The sequence below is a fragment of the Brachypodium distachyon genome, chromosome 2 (assembly GCF_000005505.3).
Source record: "Brachypodium distachyon strain Bd21 chromosome 2, Brachypodium_distachyon_v3.0, whole genome shotgun sequence".
Taxonomy (NCBI): Eukaryota; Viridiplantae; Streptophyta; class Magnoliopsida; order Poales; family Poaceae; genus Brachypodium; species Brachypodium distachyon.
In genome coordinates, this window is record NC_016132.3 from 44417661 (window position 1) to 44437622 (window position 19962).

At 41.5% G+C, this 19962-nt stretch overlaps 1 protein-coding gene and 1 pseudogene across 2 annotated transcripts; one reads left to right on the plus strand and one right to left on the minus strand.

Moving 5' to 3' along the window:
- Positions 1-1513: 1513 nt before the first annotated feature.
- LOC100840313 (cytochrome P450 72A15) lies at positions 1514-6142 on the minus strand. 2 transcript variants are annotated; one of them, XM_014899266.2, is made up of 5 exons: positions 5960-6142; positions 3831-4294; positions 3502-3746; positions 2143-2527; positions 1514-2061 (listed from the first exon to the last, which is right to left on the minus strand). In XM_014899266.2, the coding sequence occupies exons 1-5, from the start codon at positions 6039-6041 to the stop codon at positions 1636-1638; spliced, it is 1602 nt and encodes a 533-aa protein (XP_014754752.1). In that variant the 5' UTR covers positions 6042-6142; the 3' UTR covers positions 1514-1635. The 2 variants fall into 2 exon arrangements, with proteins under 2 accessions (XP_014754752.1, XP_010232048.1); XM_010233746.3 differs by lacking the exon at positions 5960-6142 and having other exon boundaries at positions 3831-4705.
- LOC100826963 lies at positions 5336-19383 on the plus strand (annotated as a pseudogene).
- The last annotated feature ends 579 nt before the right edge of the window (positions 19384-19962 follow it).

The following is a 19962-nucleotide window of genomic DNA, read 5'->3' on the forward strand; positions in this document are numbered from 1 at the left end:
TCAACGAAGCGGCGATGTCCAGGTCCGGGCACTTTGATATCATTGAAGAAATTAGGAAGATGTCCTCTAATCTGAGGCTAGAGGTTAGGAAGGTGGGCAGAGCTCAAAACTTAATTGCCCACGAACTCGCAAAGTTTGGTAGGATTGTTAAGACTAATGGCTCGCTGTTAAATGCCTTGTCGCCTGATATTTGGCATGCGGGCATGAACTTCTGTAATCCCCCGTTTGTGGTTAATTAAGGTTGCAGCTCGGCTGCTTTTTCAAAAGAAAAGAAAAGAAGTGACCATGGCACCAATCGTGTGGATTAATCCACCTGACCCCTGCCTTCATGGCTAAGTTCCGGGCTGTGGAACTGTAGTAACATAACAAAGACAGTTCCGCATGTTTACTGTTTAAAAAACTTATTGCTGCAAGTTGAATTGTTTTCCCAGGAAACCTTCATAAACTTTTCCATGCAATAAAGTACTCCCTCAATGTCGCTTAATATGAGACAGAGGGAGTATTAAAAGGTTAAGCATACAACAACGGAATCAACTGTACCCTCTTTTATCACGAAAGGTTTCTTTGTTTCATCGATGTGTTCGTTTTGTCAGGTTTGTTAAATAATTTAATAAAAAAATTCTGTACATCATTTTGATGCCCCCTAAAAAACATTTTGATGTAGAGGCCTAAGATTTCATACTCATTTAAAAGTATAGTATAATTTCGATAAATAATGGAAATATATTGGATTTGGTCCAACTTCGGAGGATATTGCCCATGGCACATGTGCATCCATCTAAGTTTAGTCCACCGCTTGGATCTAGATCTGGACTCGGTATCCTACTCGGATATGGTGGCAAAGTAACCAACAGGTAGGAGAATGAGGCACCTGAAGGAGGGTGTGGTCCAATAGTACTTGTTGTCCTTGAACTCTTGGAGCCCACCGGTTGTAAAGATTGGCGTCTTAAATGACATATAAGTTTTTTTTTCCGGTGAACAACACATGAGGTTTCATTGGTAGTCCCCATCTAGTTTTCTCAGTGGCGGATCCACCAATATGGCAAGCCATGGCTAGTGCAACACCTAAACTTATACATTTTCCATAGTGTATATGTGTATTTGTGTATGGATTAATCAATTTTGAATAGTATTCATTTGTTCTGCCACAACTAATTTTCTTTTCTAGGTCTTCTAGATAATGGATATTGGAAAAAAAATACGGCCCCTCTCTCAACATATTTAAATGTAAAGGGCGCATAGTCTAATACTACATCCGCTTTTAAATATAAAATGTTCTACTTTTATCCTAAGTCTACAAGTTTGACCAAATTTATTAAAAAAAATACTAATATCTCCAATATCAAATAAATATACTATAAAAATATATATCCTGAAGGATTTAATAAAACTTATTTAGAGTTATAAATGTTTTTTGTCAAAATTTAACAAATTTGACTTAGCACAAAGTTAGAACATATCTTATATTCAGGAACGGGAGAGAGTTTCATTTTTCGAGAAGGAACGGAGAGAGTAGAGTAAAACGGTTGATCATCATGAAAGACCAAACCCATCGGACTTTTATTGCCTTATTAGATAGTCAGGTATAAATGACAATAGTGGCCCTGAAGTGCATCCGTGTTGATGATAAAATTATCACATTGCCCTGAGCTTAATTTGCGCACCGTGCCATGGACGCAGCAATTTCCCATTATGTGGTGCATGTGTGTATGATGGCGAAAGTTCAAACTCAAAATGTTGAAGTATCATGCACAACGCCATCTTGGCCTCAAGCAACGCGAATTGTTGGCCGATGCAGATCCTTGGCCCCCATCCGAAAGGAAGGAATGCACCTGGATTCTTGGACGCCTTGGAGATCCCCTGGGCGAACCTATCTGGCTTGAACTCATGCACGTCGCTTCCCCATATGTCCGAGTCATGGTGGATAAGCAACACCGGAAGCTCGATGAGAACCCCAGCAGGGTACGTGATGCCTCCAATCTCGATCTCCTTGTATGTTTTTCGCACGAACGCGACAGCCGGTGGATACAAACGGAGAACCTCGTAAAGAATCATGGTCATCTGCACCATCGATTGGCAAGACTTTATACATCTAATTGGATAATTATCACAACAGAATCAAGTAAAGCAAATGCTACTTACGGTTTTGAGTCGGCTAATACCCTCGTACTCAAGTTTGCTCTTTCCAAATATGCTGAGGACCTCCTCCCTTGCACGGTCCTGCCACTCCGGGTGCATACTTAGTACGATCATTGTCCATGTGAGTAATATTGATGTCGTTTCTGTTCCTGCAAAATAGAACAGCTTGCACTCCTCCACGACTTCTTTAATAGTCATTCCTGAGATGGATTGGCCATTCTCGTCTGTGTCCCTCATGTTCGACTCAAGCATCAAGCCAAGTAAGTCATATTTGGTACTTTCTCCTTCTTGCATAGCTTGCATCCTTTTTCCAACTAGATCATGTAGAATGGATTCGATCTCGTTATTAATTTGATGCATCCTTCTGTTGTTTCTGGTAGGCAAGGACCTGAAAATTAATGCCACATTATGTTAGCACGGCCAAACTAATTTGATTAACGCTGAATGTATGCTAGCTTAACAAAAAAATTTAAGAAACTTAATAAACCGATGAAGTTAGTGCCCAAATAACCCAAGTAACTCTTATAAATGCATCTGATAGCTAGAGATAAACTAGTTGTATTGGGGAAAGATCGCCACATTAGTAAATTACATGTACAGTCTACATTTATCAACAAAGTTAGGACATTTATGGAGAATGGTATAATGAGTAAAATAAACCACTAGTCCATGAACTTGGCAAAAATGAACACTTTAGTCCACGAACTCGAAAAACGCACACTTAAACCCCTAAACTGGGACAACTGTGTCACTTTAGTCCAAAAATGGTTGGGCGAGGTTTAAACACGCCACGTGGGCGTCACGTCGGCTTCGGCTAGGACCGTGGGCTGCTACTCGATTTTTTCAGATTTTTTTTTGCAAAATCACCATGCTCGAGCCGCCCGTGAGGGGCAAGGCGGCCGCGCCCAGACGGGGATTCTGAGGCCCTGAGAACCACGTCGTTGATGCCGCTGCCTCGTCTAAGGTCACTATCAAGCCCATAACGCTCAATTTTGACGAGAGGACGCCGGTGAAGGGGTCGCCGAAGCCGACGTGGCGCCCACGTGACGTGTTTAAGCCTTGCCCAACCGTTTTTGGACTAAACTGACACAGTTGTTCCAGTTTAAGGGTTTAAGTGTGCGTTTTTCGAGTTCGTGGACTAAAGTGTTCATTTTTTCCGAATTCATGGATTAGTGGTGTATTTACTCTGGTATAATTTGGTACAAGCTTTGAGAAATTCAATATGATCGTTAATCTATCATAAGAGCATACTGGAAGAACAGAGTACGAATCTAGAATACATAGTGGCAAAATTCTGTTTGGGGGAAAGTTGCATATGCACGTGCTAATTAATGAAGTTAACTAGTGCTAGGTGTGACTCACATGTAACCGGGGATGATAATCTTCTTAACGCTGGCTAGAAGGCGCTCAGCTTGCTCGGATTGCAGCTGGAAAATCCTGCTACCTTCAAGGTAGCTACTTCCGAATGCTGTGCGAGAAATGACATCTCCAGTGAGGTTCTGGAACTCCGGGCACACATCCACCTCATACGTACCGTCTGAACCAAGGGACTGCGTCCATCTACTCACAAGCTCTTCGCAGCTCGTGGAAACCGCTGGCAGCATGAGCTGCAAAGCACATAAATTCCAGTAAACAATCCAGTAAACATTGGAAGTAGTAATCTAGCACGCATATGGAACGATTCCAAGTACCTTGAGCTTCTCGAGATGGAACGCGGGGTTGAGGATCCTCCTATGCTTGACCCATTTCTCACCCTCGTATGTCGCCACGCCTTCGGCAAGCAGCCTGGACAATGCCGGGAACTTGAGCTTCTCGAAGTGGCCGAACTTGTTGGACATTACTTCCTTGGTCACGTCAGGGTCGCTGATGGTCACCTTGGGGAAGGGACCAAACCAAGATATGCACGTCTTGCCGTGCTCCCGGACGGCGTTGTGGAGGAACGGCGCGACGTGGGGGGCAATGTCGTGGCAGCGCAGCGGCATCGGCCTTGATCGCGCCTCCTTGTTCTGCCGCTCATAGGCATTGACGTCGCCGACGAGGAAACGGTACGGAGTGCCGCGAAGACCCTGGGCACGCAAGGCACGCTCATGCCGCCGGGGGTGCCACCACAGCCGGTCTAGCAGCCGGGCGGCAGCCTGCCAGAGAAGCACAAAGCCCAGGGTACCGCATATCAGGAAGCTCCATCGCAATGAGGCTGGACTTATCAACGCTCCAAGAACCATTGCTCTCTTGAGAAGTGGAGTACTGGGAGGGGGAAAAAGGCGCTAGAAGACAGTGCAAGGGGGGCTAATTTGATTGGATTGTTGGGTCGTGATGTGTCGCAATATATAGAGATGCCACTGGGAGGTGGGTAGTGCCTGTGGCCATTTGTTTAAGTTTCTCGTGCACTAGGATCAGTCCATGCCTTGCTCTTAAGGAACTTGGTAGAGAAGAAACCTGAAGGGAGATCTGATTGCTTAGTTGACCCAGGATGATCTGACCTTTTTCTGTCTTGCTTTGGGGAAGGATGGTCTGATTTGTTAAATTAAGAGTGGTCATCGGCGCAGCATAGGCACTCATGGCCTCATGGGGCGCCAGGGCGACTAGTCAACGGTCTCCGAGGACAATAATGATATGCCCACTACCCGCAAAAAACTAAATGATATGGCCACATGCATAATAATCCAGCTAGCAACATTATACGACCAGTAAAAATGTACGTAGAGCTTTCATATCGAAATTCAAGATCTCACTGTGGCCAATGTATACGAGAAAATAGAGATGGAAGTTTCTATAGAAAGCATACAGGTGGATCGGGTCCCACATGCGGCGTGTTGTGGTGGCTAATTCGCTGCGGTTTCTCGCTGGAGGGGGTGTGTTAGGCTTCGTCGTATGAGCGGCACGGCATGGCGGCAGGCACCGATGAACCCAGCTATGCGTATCTGCAAAAATCAAAGTGATGACATCCTTCTGTTCTTGTTTTTACAGAGAAATCAAACATTTAGTAAGCGACATTAGAGGAGAGGCACAAGAAATTATGGGGATCAACTGGCCAGAAATCGGACTGAGAGCGGTTTTGCTAGCGCACAGGCGCCTGCTTTTTTTCTTCAAACCAGGCGATGCGGGAGGCCGTCTGATCTGTGTGCTTGGAGATTCGTTATGCCGGCGCTGAGGTCAAGCGTTTTGTTTTATGTGTCCTGTCCTCTCCTAGTGGGGCTGTGCTCTGTCTCTTTCCAAAATTCTAGCCAGCGATTTTGTATTCCATTTCTAGGTTGCCTCGGAGCTTGGGGAGAAAGGGGAAATGAGTACTCCGGCGATCCCTTCCTCCTGTCTCCGGTGATCCCTTCCTCCCGTCTCCCTCTGCGAGGGTTAGATCTGCTGGTCTGTGCCCAATTTGTTGTCCGGCCGGATTATTTTGTTTCAGGTATCCTTGTCCCATCCTTTATCTCCATCGGTTTGTTGGTTTGATGCATAGGGAACGCTCGATTTTTGCGTGCGGGGTGGTGGCCGTGTTTGAGATTGTTCCCTCATCTTTTAGCAGTGTTTATGTGGTTGTTGATGTTTGCAGCTGTGCGATTTTGAGCCCCTGTTGTGTCAATTGAGGTTGATTTGTGGGTTCTGGTATGAGTGCCTAGGGCAGGGTGGTGCTGGCTGTGTTGGTTGATGGGTTGGTCTGGATGGGATCTGACAAATCAAGAGTTTTGTTGAGCCCTGTGTGGAGTGTAGTTGTGCTGCTACGTTCCGCAGCTGTTTTGGTGCTCAATTTTTTTTTAGTTGTGCGCGGTGAGAGGTGCGTGGTTGTGGTCTAGATTTCCCTATCCATCAATTAGACCCAGAATTGTGCTCGCTTTCCCCGCCACCGGCGACCCTTCTTGCTGCAGCTGCAGGTGACGAACCACCATCTCCGCCCCCTCCCCCTCCATCCCCCTTCTTCAGATGCCTCTTCCCCTCGAGCTCCTACTGTCGCCTGCCTGTGCCGTCCCGTTTCCGATGATTTCCTCCTCCGATTGATTCACTGATCTTTGTTGGCTGCAGATCCTTCAAGGTAGCCTCTCCTTGTGCGTGAGTGTGTGTCGATTGAGTGTACATAAATGGTCTATCGATATGTAGCCAACTGTTATCTATGTCTCTCTCTTTTGTCTCTCTCTGTATATGTCCCAGTAGTTACAATTCAAATCTTGTAATTAATTGTCGTTCCTTATTAGATTGACTTGTTATTTAATGGGCATCTTACTTCTCCATTTATCTGGTGACAAAGCGCCTTTGGTGATTTTCATCCCCATGGTTTTGATGACAGCAATATTGCGTTGGTAGTGTCGTTTGTGAATGTCATTGTTGCCTAGATGTAGTAGTAGAGTGTAGGTAGGGTTTGATAATCAGTTCAGTTTAATATGGTTATGTGTTCCTATTACCTGGACTTGTATTGTCTGAAACATGGTTTGACAATCTCATGTGCTCTAATTGAAGTGTTGTGCTTTTTACCCCAAGGGCAAAGCTTGATGAGTTCTTCTTTTTGTCAGTCTGATCAGTAATTTTTGGGCCAGATCATTTTGAGTTGGCTCTTTATTTTCATTGCACTCATTTTCAATGCTACAGTTCCAATATCCCCTAATTGCAATTGCAGGTTATATTTTTGTCTTGGGGAATGCTTTCTGTGCTTTTTTTTTGTTACTAGTTTTAATGAGGCATAGACCCAAGGTTAGTTGTGTGTGCCTGCTTTTTTCTTTGTAATACCTATATTCACAATGTCGGCTCAATAATATTGCATACACCAATGGAATTGTATGTTAGATAAGACGCAATTAATGTATTACTTCATCTAACACTTTAGTGTTTCACTTTACAGAGGCACTCGATCAAATGGCATAGACCAGTCCGATTGCATGTTTAAGTATGGTGCAATTTATGTATCACGATATTGCAATTTGCACTGTCACCCAACAATGATTGCACCCATATAAACATGTGTAATTTATCTAGAAACCGCAAAGTTTTAAATCTAGGGCATCCTAGCAGGGTCAATTAACTATGTAGACATTCCTATGCATCACTTTTGTGCAATTTAGTTCATTTTTTTCTAGCTTTAATGGTCTTTTGGTATGTAATTGGTTGTTTAGAGGCTGCCAATAAAATTGCATAGACCAGTCCATTTTTCACGATTAAATAAGATGCAATATACACTTTAGTGCAATTGTTTTATTTAGAGGCAGTCGTTCAAATTGCATAGGACATACAATTTTTGCACGATCACATAATATGCAATTTATGTATCTCAATGTAGAAATTTATTTTTGATTTTTTAATAGGTAACTAATTATCTGTTCTTGAGCTAATCGATTAAATCTGCGCAGATCGACGCAATTGCATGGTGTAGTATGATGCAATTGCAGTGTTTTAAATTTTAAGTCGCACCTGGTTTGAGATAAAAAAAAAAGGCAGTCACTTTGGTTTATGGATCCTCCGTCATGGCTGTACTAATTCAATTCACTAACTTGATCTATGTGTTTGTAGCTGATTTTGCTTCCCTTTTCAGGGCCTTTTTTTGTAAATTGCAATATTAAGCAAGCCAACTTATTGCAATTGCCATTTTTAGGTTTTGTGTTTTCTTGGGTATATGTGCAGTAGTTCTTTTATTCAAATTGCAGTACCTTTTAAATTTTAATTGCACTGTGACCCCTTCGTCACACTGCTGCTACTATTGCAATTCCAGCGTTTTCAAATTGCAATTGCAGTTTTAGATTCTGCATATTTTTGCATGTTTTCCCAATATGGATTTCATTCAAATTACACTGCATTTTTTTATTTTAGTCCTTCTACTGTTGCAACCTAGCTTTTGTCAAATTGCAAGTTAAACTAAATTGCACTGACTCTTAAACTTAATTGCACTCCTTCGACTGTTTTTTCATTGCGCTGAAATTTCTGCACAGACGTACACTGATGATTTATTTGTCGAATCTTTTTCTTTCAGATGCAGAAATGAGTCAGAGAAGGCCATTTTTTGGTATTTCAGTTGGTTATTTTCATATGCCTCAAATTTCTGTGGAGGCTGGAGTGTGGCACAGGAAATCTAAGAGCTCATATTTGAATGGTAGATGTTTCTCACTGATTTAGGCCTGCCTGCCTGCATGGTTTTAGTCATCTAATTATCAGTTTTTTCAATCATCTAATTTTGTCACCTAACGTATCTGAAAAATAGAGGACTTGGCCTAGGCATATGTCCTTGACAATTGGAGACGGTTTTTTGTATGTTCGATGACTGAAAAAATAGATGATGCTTTTTGGCTGAAAAGATGGGACATATCCAGGTTAGCACGGCAAATTTGTAATTACAGATGTATAGATACGTTTCTCTGAATTTGTGCTGCTTTGACACATGAAAATCCCCATGGGGGTCTGAGGTGTGCATTTCTGAATTTTGTGTCCCCTTTCTTTTTAGGTCTTGCTGCTAGCTGCTCATTAATGTATCTCCACTGTATGTTTTACCTATGAATTGGAAGCCTAGCTTTGAATTTTATTATCACTTTGTCGAGTTGTATCCTTTTCTTGATCTATAAACATGGCAAATTCTATTTGGGAAAATGCATACATGGATTAGTGTTCCACTGTTCTGCAAGCACAAGTAGATTCAGTATTTGTTTCTGGGAAAAATAAAGATGATTTGTACTATCTACATGCCTTGGCAGATTCTATTTTGGGAAAATGCATACATGGATCGGTGTTCAGCAAGCACGAGTATTCAATAATTGTGTTTGGTAGTTACCTATGCTCCATTGAGCTCTTGTGTGAAATTGAAAGGGAAATTTTGCGAGCTGTCTGCATACAGGGGGTACCAATGAATAGCATATGTTGTTTCACTTCATCGGTAAGATGATTTTGTTTGGATAAAAAAAATTATGTCTTTGTTGCCTAACCTATCCTTATATGCGAGTATGCATCTTCTCACAGCCTCTATTTTCTATTTTCCCTGTTTTTCCCGCAGGAAAACTCCAGGCATGTTACTAATCTTTCTTCATTTTTTGTTTCTTGTGCATCTCAAGCATATTCCAGATGAGCAGTTTTTGAGTTTTCGAGCATTGTCGCAGGCCATGTTTTTGAAGTGGATTTTTGAGAGGGGTTTTCAAAGTGGCTTGGCTGAATGTTGTTTTGTTTTTGAGTCACTTCTTTGTGAAGCCCACAAAGCATACAACAAGCGGGAAGAGCAGGCGAATAAAAAAGAAACCGAAGGGTAGACACAAGATTCAAATCTGAAGGCTGAGGGAGAAGCGACTGAAATTTGTATGTTTTTCACAGGAGAAGGCATCCCCTGTTTTTAATTCAAATTTGCACTTCTTTTAAAATTTAATTGCATCATGTTTACTATTTGCAATCCTAGTTCTATAAAAATACAATTGCAGCTGATTTAATTGGAATTGCATCCCAGCTATCTACTACTATGTATTTTCTTAAGGTAATTTTGAATTCTGTTCCAAGCCAGATTTTATCTTGTGTGTTTTAGATGATCCCATAATCTGCTTCCCTGGATATTCTGTATTTTTTTTTCAGTTTTTGATGTCTGCTAGATCTTAAAAATCTGTTCCAAAGCATCTTTGTTAGAAATTTGTATTATGTTTTTCTTTCCTTTAGTCTTAGCCTTAGTCTTGAATACCGTTCCAACGATCCAAGGAATTCTTGTGCCTACAGTAGATTAGGCTGAGACTATTCCAGAATAAGCCAAGTCCAGTCCAGAACAGTTATGCATTTTTTTCTGTATAGTCCATAATTCTTAGACAAAGTAATAGTGTATAACTGCAATCCATTTCTATCAAAATCAGTTGAATGTTAGAAGGATTTAATCAGTACACTTTTTTGCTTTTTGTATTCATGATTGCAATTACTGCTATGCATTTTTTTCTCCTTTACACAATTGGTTGCAGTAGGTGGGGTTTGGGGGACCAGCAAACACACAATAGTCTTCTGTTGTTTCTGTCTATTAGATAGGAGATATGAGGCTTACAAAAAAGTGACTGTTTTTTAATCTCAAACCAGACGACTGGATTTTGCATAAATAACAGGCGCCTGATTTGAAGCCCAAAACCAGACGCCTGTCCGTTAGATAGAAGAAAGGGAAATTGCTTGTCTTTTGTGTGGTATACATCTTTTTCCACACAAGACTCGTTCATGGCCGTAGATAAACTTTTACGATAAAAGAAAGGGAAACAAGAAGAGGAGGAAAACATGTGATGCCAAGCAAAGCACCTATATATCGCAGGCTATCCTTTCAATGCGCCTATGAAACATTCAGTGCGCATGGAACTACTGCTACTTCAATGTACAACGGTCACTCCACACTTCAAAGTTTGGTTATTACACGAGTCAGTAAGAAACTAAATGGAGGTCGACGCAGCAGCAAGGGCACTCGTAGGTGACGTGGCTTCTCCATCACCGTGGAGCCTGCTCTGCGTTCTTGCTGCGCTGCTTGTCCTGTGGGCATCCTCCCACGGCGCAGAGAGATGCTGGCTGAGGCCGCGGCGGCTCGGTCGGGCGCTCCGAGCGCAGGGACTCGGCGGCACAGCATACCGCTTCCCGACCGGGGATCTCACGGAGAACAGCAGGCTCAACAAGGAGGCGCGGTCCAGCCCCATGCCGCCGTGCCACGATATTGTGCCACGCGTAGCGCCACACCTCTACAACACTGTCAAGGAACACGGTATGTGAATTATGTTTCTGTTTTTAAGAAAAACTAGCAAGGTGCCCGCTCAATCTGCGCGGCTTTTTTATCCTATCATGTGTAACTGTGGACTTGTTTTGTATTTGACTTTCATATTGAAAAATTATCTTTGCTTTGATAGTTCATTTTTGTTTTCAGAAGCCTATGTAAGTAGGATTTGAGAAACATTGAATCATTCGTAAGATAATTTTCCCATGATTGATTTTATTCCTAAAATTTCTGAGTAAGCACTTGGCAACCAACTTTTATAATATACTAGAGATGTATTGAAGTTGTATTCATGTTTGTCCTGAGGAATTGTCTCGATAGTCAGATGCTAAACTGATCCCGGAAAGGATTCATGATTTTTTTTGGTATTTTCTTTCATTTGGACTTCTACTGGTCTTGATTTCCCTTCACTGGTTCACATGCGACCAATCCACCAAGAATTGTTTTCCTCTAGGTGACCTTACGTACCTATCAATGCTGGGACAATGTGAACCTATTTGTCCAATCAGTTAACATGTTTGAAATAATTGATGTTAGACTGATTTGATCTTTATCTATTCACGGGAGAATAGGTCACTTGTAAGACACATAGATTTGTATTATAAAATATTTGGGAAAATAAAAACTTTGTTACCTATATCCAAATAGAAGGACAGTTTTGTCGACCACCAAAGAGAATTAATGTTTTTTGGCCAAGTATAAAAAGAGCAGGTTTAAACATATCCTTAATATATATATATATATGTATATATATGTATGTATTATAATGTCTAATACTTTTCTATATGTGGTTTATTTGATGTTCTCTCTCACTTGTTTTATTAACCACCAAAGAGATGGTTCATGGCTCTGTGCATCGATTGATGGAGAGGCCGGGGCTCTGGCCCCTTTTCGAAAAAAAAGTGACTTCTAATCCGAAAGACTAATTTGGTTTGGAGTTTGACTCACTTCACATCAACATGACCGAAACATGTAAGTTTACAGGAACCTACCTTTTTGTGTTTTCAAAACAACAAATGCTAACTGACATTTAGTTTTGTGAGATCAACAAAGCATCACTTTACTATCCTTGAATGGCATGGCATATAAGAGTCAAGCATGGTGCTCCCAAACCAACTTGTTCCCTAATGGCTTAATAGATTTTCCTGGACAACTGATGAATTACAAAGGCCAAATATAGTTGAATATACCTTGATGATATCATGCATCTTTTGCTCTTTCCCCACGCCATAGACCCTCCAGGCTCAGAGCATGAGGTAGTCCTTGCTATGGAAGCAAATGAAGATCCAGTAAAAAATATATACATTTTACAGAGAGCCTTTCAAGATTGTACAACCTCCAAAATCTGAAAAAAAAATACTGTATTGTCTAACCCTATGATCACCGTTTGATAAATCATCTACAATTTATATGAATATTATTAGCTTCGCTAACATGAAGGTATTAAATTTGCAATTATTAGTAATTGCAAATTGTGCTAATATTAGTTTAGCAGAACCGCATGATTATACGATATTGGTCCATCACTGACAAAAATATGAGCAAACTGTTTTTAAGCGTACCTCAATAAGTTGTTGATAGCCCACCTACAGGATCAAAAATCCCTTTTGGCTCCCGATCACCAGGTAGCCTTTTTAGAAATTCTTCAAAAATCACATTATTTGGGTTTAGAAAAAATCATGAAAAGAAATATACATGCACAATGAATGTATGTCACATGTCTGTAATTTTTAATTACGAAATTTATTCATTTTGAGCTAAAAAAAATAAATGCATAGATTTCGAATAGATTTACATATTACTATTTTTATTTTGCTTGGGCTCAGTTGCCCGAGATTGTGTTTTTCTCGGTCGACGCCTTCCCGACCGTACGATCATCTTTGAGATTATGTTTTTCTCACTCGACGCCTTCTTGACCATACCATCATTACTTTGAACGTATAGGATCGGTCGACTGAGAATTTGTATTTCTCAGTCGATTGAGCCGTAGACGGACCCTTACTATTTTCCATCCGTAGATTTGTGTTTTAGTACAAATCAGAAATCAATATATCTCTTGACGAAAATTTACGCATGTGTAGTATATATATACTTGATTTTTTTTTTCATATTTTTGAATTTTTTTATAAATCTGATTTCCAATTTTTAAAACATTTGTGGACCAATAATAAAATTATTGTTATAAACCTGAAGCATGATAAATTAGTATATAGAGGGATTAGCTAGGAATACCCGCATCCGCATGTACCATCCTAGCTATGCATGCGCTGATTCCTTATCTTGCAATGTTCAAAGGGAGCCACATCTGTGCAACGAACCAATCTGGCCCCTTCCCCCTGAGTGCATGTCCATCCACGTATGTTGATACAGAGGGGTGAGGCTGCCGGCCTACAGGGAAAGCACAGAGGGGTGATCAAGGCCAGAGGTACCTGTCGTGCACTGGCCGCCGCCAGACCCTGCAACGACGCGTCGCACGTTGAGACGGGAAGAAAATTGTAGCGACCAGCTTTAGGAGGCTACGAAGATTTAGATGGATCGGGAGAAAGATTAGATAGGAAGATGGCATGGTGGGTAATTTTCTTTAACTTGGGTATAAAAGGAAAGGTTATCGGTGAGATCAACGGTTGTGTTGCTTTGCCCTATCAAATCAACGGTCAGAATTTTTGCTTTTTTTGTGGGATTTTCTAGAGGGTATATGTTTTTTCTGGTTGCTCCGTCATGTACTTTTAATGTATAATATATTGTAGGAGAAGCTGCAAGACTATATATATGTCAATTAATAATTAAACAGAGTAGAAAAGAAGAAAGAAGGAGAGATTAAACTCTTGCTGCAGCCTCCTTTCTTTCCCTTCTCTGTCTAATATGTTTGTTTCCGACGTGAACATTGAGTTTGATGCGTTTGAAAAGTGTTGTCGACTATTTGATCTTATTGGCAAAAAAAAAATTGACTTCATCCCGCTCCCAGTCTTTATCTACGTCTTATTGGCTATTGCTGTCTCCAGGATGTTCGAATTCAACATTATTTGAAAACATGTTAACTGAGCAACTGTCGGATCAAAATTCAGGAGTTCAGCATTCACCACTATGGCAATGGCTTGACTAGAGTGTAACCGAAAAACACAAAATGATTGTCTCTCTCAAACGCATGTAATTAAAAATGTTATTTTTCTGTACAACAATGTATGTGTTTCTCATGCATATCAAAGATTTTGTTGTCTCCATTTCTCTTACCGCCAGAACATATTGAACTGCATTGCAGGTAACGTTTGCATAACATGGTTTGGGCCAATCATGAGGGTGATCATTGCAGAGCCAGAGCTAGTGAGAGATATCCTATCCAACAAGTCTGGCCACTTCGAGAAGTTCACAAACAAACGTCTAGCAAAACTGATGGCCCTAGGGCTTGCGAACTACGACGGCGAGAAATGGGCGAAGCACCGGAGGATGCCGAACCCTGCTTTCCATCTTGAAAAGCTGAAGGTACTATTCTTACAAGCTCCAGGCTCGATCGAAGTGTACGACCACAACACGTATGTGCATACTAACTGAAGCAATTTTTAGGGCATGTTGCCAGCATTCTCAGCGTGTTGCTCCGACCTGATTGGCAGCTGGGAGAATAAACTAGCTAATTCAGGTGGATCAGTAGAAATAGACATCTGGCAAGAGTTCCAGAACCTCAGCGGAGACGTGATCTCCCGCACAGCGTTTGGCAGCAGCTTCATGGAAGGCCGAAGGATCTTCCAACTTCAAGCAGAGCAAGCCGAGCGAAAAATCAAAGCCTTCCAGTATATTTACATCCCAGGCTACTTGTAAGTACCCTCCTTTGTTTTGATTAAAACTAGCAGTATGACCCGTGCATTCTTACGGCTAGATTTATTATGTATATTGCATTTATGGTGTTACGTGCTTAACATATTGATTTCGAGACATCAGTATGTTGTTTCAAGTTATTATATGGAATTTATAGCCGACATTTCATGACAGATGTGAAAATCTGGTAATGTCATCTCTCCTAGTTGCCACTAAAATTCTATTCTAATTTAATTCGCCTCTACAGGAATCGAATTTGGTACACAAAACAAAACAGCAAGTGTATTAGGTTGTTGCTAAGGTCTTGGTGTGTGGCAATTGAAGAACGACGGTACTCCCTCCGTCTAGGTTTTGCAGGTCTATTTCCCTCAAAACCCGATTCACAAATCTAAGGCCTAATTCCCTATAAAAAAACGATTGGAAGTTCTCTAGTCCCGCGCATTAACTCTTGGGAGTTAATTCCTCCCTCTCCAGTAATTTTCTCTAAGACTCTCTCTCTCTCTCGCTTCCACTCTCCATCTCGCCTGACCATTCGGTTGCTTTGAAATTGATTGGGGGGGTGGGGTGGGGGGGCGGGGAGGGGTGGTGGTTAAGGAAGGGAGTAATTTAGGCACGATTAAGCCACAATTTTCTTTGCCGGCCATTCCCTCGGTCTTGGTTATAGCGTTTTTAGAGAATGGCCTTCAAAACCTCGACAGAGGGAGTACTAATTTAAGATTAGCGATCCATGATGCAAAGCCAATTAAGATCAGCCTGGTACATGCATTGTCGGAGGCCAAAATTCCAAAATTCATGTCAGGTCCATGCTTTCTTATGATTGTGTTTTTGCCATTTGGCCCCCCTAATAATCATATTTTCTTCTCTAGCCCCTCTTACAATTTTTTCCTGCATACCTCCGCCCCTGCATGCATACATGAACCTTGTATAATGTTCCTTTGTTAGCCTGATCACTGGAGATGTTGTGATTGCTTTTTATCATGCCTTCAGAAGTTTGATGCTGTCAAACATCCTCATCTTAATCCAATTGTCTATCTATCTTGAAAACATATTTTCTCACACTCTTATCATAGCTTGTTCCAACTTTTATGGAAAACCACTTAAATTCAGATATAACAGTTAGGATTGAAAGCTTTCAGGTTTTGACTGAATAAATGTTTTCACCTGATACCTTTCCTTTAACTAGATCGCTTACTTTCTTTCTTGTTTTTATTGTGTGGTGTCGCTGATGGACATGTATTGGACGATTTGATTCTTCGTAATTGGTTTGTGCCTGTGGTTTGAGGGTGCCCCTGCATTTTTATTGGTTGGTCTTGTAGAGAAACAAAGGGCCCATGTAGACATATCCCGTGAGTTAGATGCTTACAACTTGCAATGGTTTCAGAATCCTTCATCGACATGAACGTTATATGTGCCGATATAGCTGCATATTTCCTTAACATAGGTGGTAACTAGTTGGCGGTCACCTGCAGGGTAAGCATATCCAACGGTCAATTTTAGACCAGCCTATCTTCCTTCTCTCATTTCTTATTTATCTTTTTCAACCTCCCCACTTTTGGTTTTCTTGACTTTTGGTTTTGTCAACTTTAATTTCGGTTTTCTCAACTTTCAAATTTTGAACCAATTTCTCTAAAAAGAACTTTCGAAATTCACAGAAAGAACTTACATTTCCAGAAACTTATAATTTTCTGAGATTGAACTTTCAACAATTTTGGGAAACTTTCAGAAAAGATTCAAAAATGAAATGGATGACAGCCTACAGGCGACGATATCTGCGAGATCCGTAGTGCCCTCCTGGCGGTGGAAGGGGGCAGCGGTGCCTCCCACAGCTGCAAGCCGCATGCAGAACCGCGATGGTCTCCTGGCGATTCAGAGGGGCTCATATATAATCATCATTACATGCATGTGTCCAATAATAGAAAATCATATTCAATGCACGTACTTGTTCACTACAACACAAATGTCTTGTAGAGACATTTTCCTTGAGGCAAATATACTCTTTGTCTCTACCTAGAGACAATTTTGAGACAGAGTTTCATGTAGAGGCAGTTTATGAGGCGCTATGGATAATGCCTTAAATATAGAGACACTAGTTGAGACATTATGGTGTAGAGACATTTTTTGAGACCTTTAATAGATTGCCACAAAACTCATGTAGAGACATGGTTTTGAGATACTTGATGAAATGACCTTACGGTATGGTTAGAGACTATTTGAGACACATTTTATGTTGTGTAGAGACATTCTTAGCAAGTTTGAGACATGTAGCAGACTACTCATAATAATTTCATTAGAAGTATAAGCAAGAATTGGTATTAGGTTGAGATGGTTAGGTAAGTGTGTAGTTTTCCTTAAGGTCTTGAGTTCGAGGATTGGTTTCAACATGATTTTTTCAACGTATATTTTCTAGCACATGAGTATAGAGACACAATTTAATGTCTTTACAAAATGTCGCATTGAATGTAGAGACAATATAGTGTTTTTATGAAATGTCTAAAAAGTATAAAGACACAATGCAATGTCTTTGCGAAATGTCATATCGAACATAGAGACGGTATAGTGTCTCTATGCAATGTCTAAAACAATAGAGACGTTTTATTAAGAGTAAAATACACCACTAGTCCATGAACTCGGCAAAAATGAACACTTTAGTCCACGAACTCGAAAAACGCACACTTAAACCCCTAAACTGGGGCTACTGTGTCACTTTAGTCCAAAAACAGTTCGGCGAGGCTTAAACACGCTTTGTGGCTGCCACGTCGGTTTCGGCCAGGACCGCAGGCTGCTACTGGATTTTCTTAGGAGTTTTTTTTGCAAAATCACCATGCCCGAGCCGCCCGCGAGGGGCAAGGCGGCCACGCCCCGACATGGATCATGGGGCCCTGAGAACCACGTCGTTGGTTGCTATCAAGTCCACGGTGCTCAATTTTGACGAGAGGACGCCGGTGAAGGGGTAGCCGAAGCCGACGTGGCGTGTTTAAGCCTCGCCGAACCGTTTTTGGAGTAAAGTGACACAACAGTTCTAGTTTAGGGGTTTAAGTGTGCGTTTTTTGAGTTCGTGGACTAAAGTGTTCATTTTTGCCGAGTTCATGGACTAGTGGTGTATTTTACTCTTTTATTAATGTCTCATCACACATAGCGACACTGTCCGTAGTAGCAGTTTTGTGCCATTGTACCAAGTGTGTCTAAAGTTATGTAGAGACAATTATAGTGTCTCTACGAACCAAAAATAGTCTCTCTACAGGCTATTTCTCTTGTAGTGTTCATAGCAGTGTAACTCAACCTTTGTATTAAGATCATCAAACTATATACTCGGCTTAGTTCAAACCTGAGACACTTATTTTGGATCAGAGAAAGTATTTTTTTAGCTTATATGGAAGAACATGGTGGTTTGTTTTGCCTTTTATTTTAATAACATAATAGTTAGAAGATTACAAGTTCTAATAAAAAATTACTGTTTGGAGAAATCAAACCAGTTCCTTGCATTTACATATGCCTACACAATGCAATTTCTTTGTGTTTGGCAGGTTCTTTCCTACCGGAAACAACAGGAGGATGAGGGAAATCAACCAGGAAATTGAAGGGCTCCTGAGAGGCATCATCGAGAAGAGGGACGCGCTATCGAGAGTGATGGAGATGAACACGATTTGCTTGGTTTGATGCTGCAAACAATCAAGGCTAGTGGGACATCTAGCTTGAGGATGAGCATAGAGGATGTGATCGAGGAGTGCAAGTTGTTCTACTTTGCGGGGATGGAGACAACATCGGTGTTGCTCACATGGACACTTGTCGTGCTCGGCATGCACCCTGAGTGGCAGGATCAAGCAAGGAAGGAGGTCCTAAGTGTGTTTGGCAAGGACAAGCCTAGCTTCGATGGTCTGAATCGACTGAAAACGGCAAGTGTTCCTCACCGTTTTCGCACTGCTGCATCGAAGTTCTAATTTACAATACACCTAAAAGGTTGAAAGTCATTGGTTGCTTGTTGCTCACTCTACATTGCCTCTAATTTTCATATCCAGGTTACCATGATACTGTATGAGGCGCTCAGATTGTACCCGCCAGTAGTCACATTGACTCGAAAGACATCCAAAGAAATGCAGATTGGTGGCATCTTATACCCTGCAGGGACAGTTGTTGAGCTGCCCGTGATCTTGCTCCACCACAACCCAAACATATGGGGAAAAGACGTGTTGGAGTTCAAGCCCCAGAGGTTCGCGGAGGGCATTTTCAAGGCGACCAACGATCGTCTGGCATTCTTCCCATTTGGTTCGGGGCCAAGGATCTGCATTGGTCAGAACTTCGCGTTGCTGGAGGGTAAGATAGCTCTGAGCATGGTCCTTCAACATTTCGAGTTCCGGCTCTCACCTTCTTATGCCCATGCACCGTACACCGTCATCACACTGCATCCTCAACATGGCGCACAAATTATAATCAAGAGTCTTGAATGATTGCGTTATGTAGAATCTTTGTGCACACGGCTGTCATGGGGTATTGGGGTAGTCTTTTTTCCTTTGAAATGGACAAGTGGTGGACAGCAGCGATAACTTGGAAGTGTTGGTGTGTAAATTTATCATGGGAAAATACATTACAAGAGGATGATATAAAGTTGTAGAGCGAGATCTAAATTTAGGATGTAATTATTGGTTGTATGGACACGAAGCATCAAACCAAAGCAGGTATATATACTAGTCTGGTGGTCTCTGACCATGCGCATGATATGTTTGATGTTATGTCGCATGCTACATATACCACCGTTTTGTGAATTTTCTGTATACCCTAGGATATTATTGAACTTTTTTGTTTGGCCGGAAACTGTAGAGGAGGATCAGACAATGAATATATTATTAACAGACAGGGGTTACAAAGTATTTACAACTGTACACACAGTGAAAAGGAACCAAACCTGTGTTAGACTCCTACAGCAAGGGAGAAAACTTTGGCAGGTTAGCTATCCATCTTGACAACGCAACTAACAAAGCAACCTTGTGGCATTTAGCCATTGTTCGTGGCAAACATGTGCTCAGCAGGACACAGATTTTTGTGGGGACCAAGAGACGACTACCTTCTGGGGTCAGTTTGTTGAGAAAGGGAGGCCTCATCAGGACACAGATTTTTTGGCACCCAAGACCTCGAACCTTATGGTGGTCTTTCGATCAGCCCCGCGAGATGCCGGTTTCTTGTGCCAAGTGAGCGATTCTGGTCCAGTACTGCGTATAGAACAGTACCTTACGCGGCGCTGTTCCAAACAAATTTGGGCTGCCACATGTTGGACGGAACAGCTGGATACTACTTGGCTCCACCCACCTCACCGCTCATCTATTCCGACAAACCCACCCAACGAT

Excerpts from the sequence above, each read along its gene's own strand:
- LOC100840313 (XM_014899266.2), bottom strand. The coding sequence starts at position 6,041 with ATGGAGGGGGAGGGGGCGGAGATGGTGGTTCGTCACCTGCAGCTGCAG. Across the intron at positions 3,747-3,830 it reads TCCATCTCGAGAAGCTCAAG|CTCATGCTGCCAGCGGTTTC; the intron begins GTACTTGGAATC and ends TGTGCTTTGCAG. Across the intron at positions 2,528-3,501 it reads ATTATCATCCCCGGTTACAT|GTCCTTGCCTACCAGAAACA; the intron begins GTGAGTCACACC and ends ATTAATTTTCAG.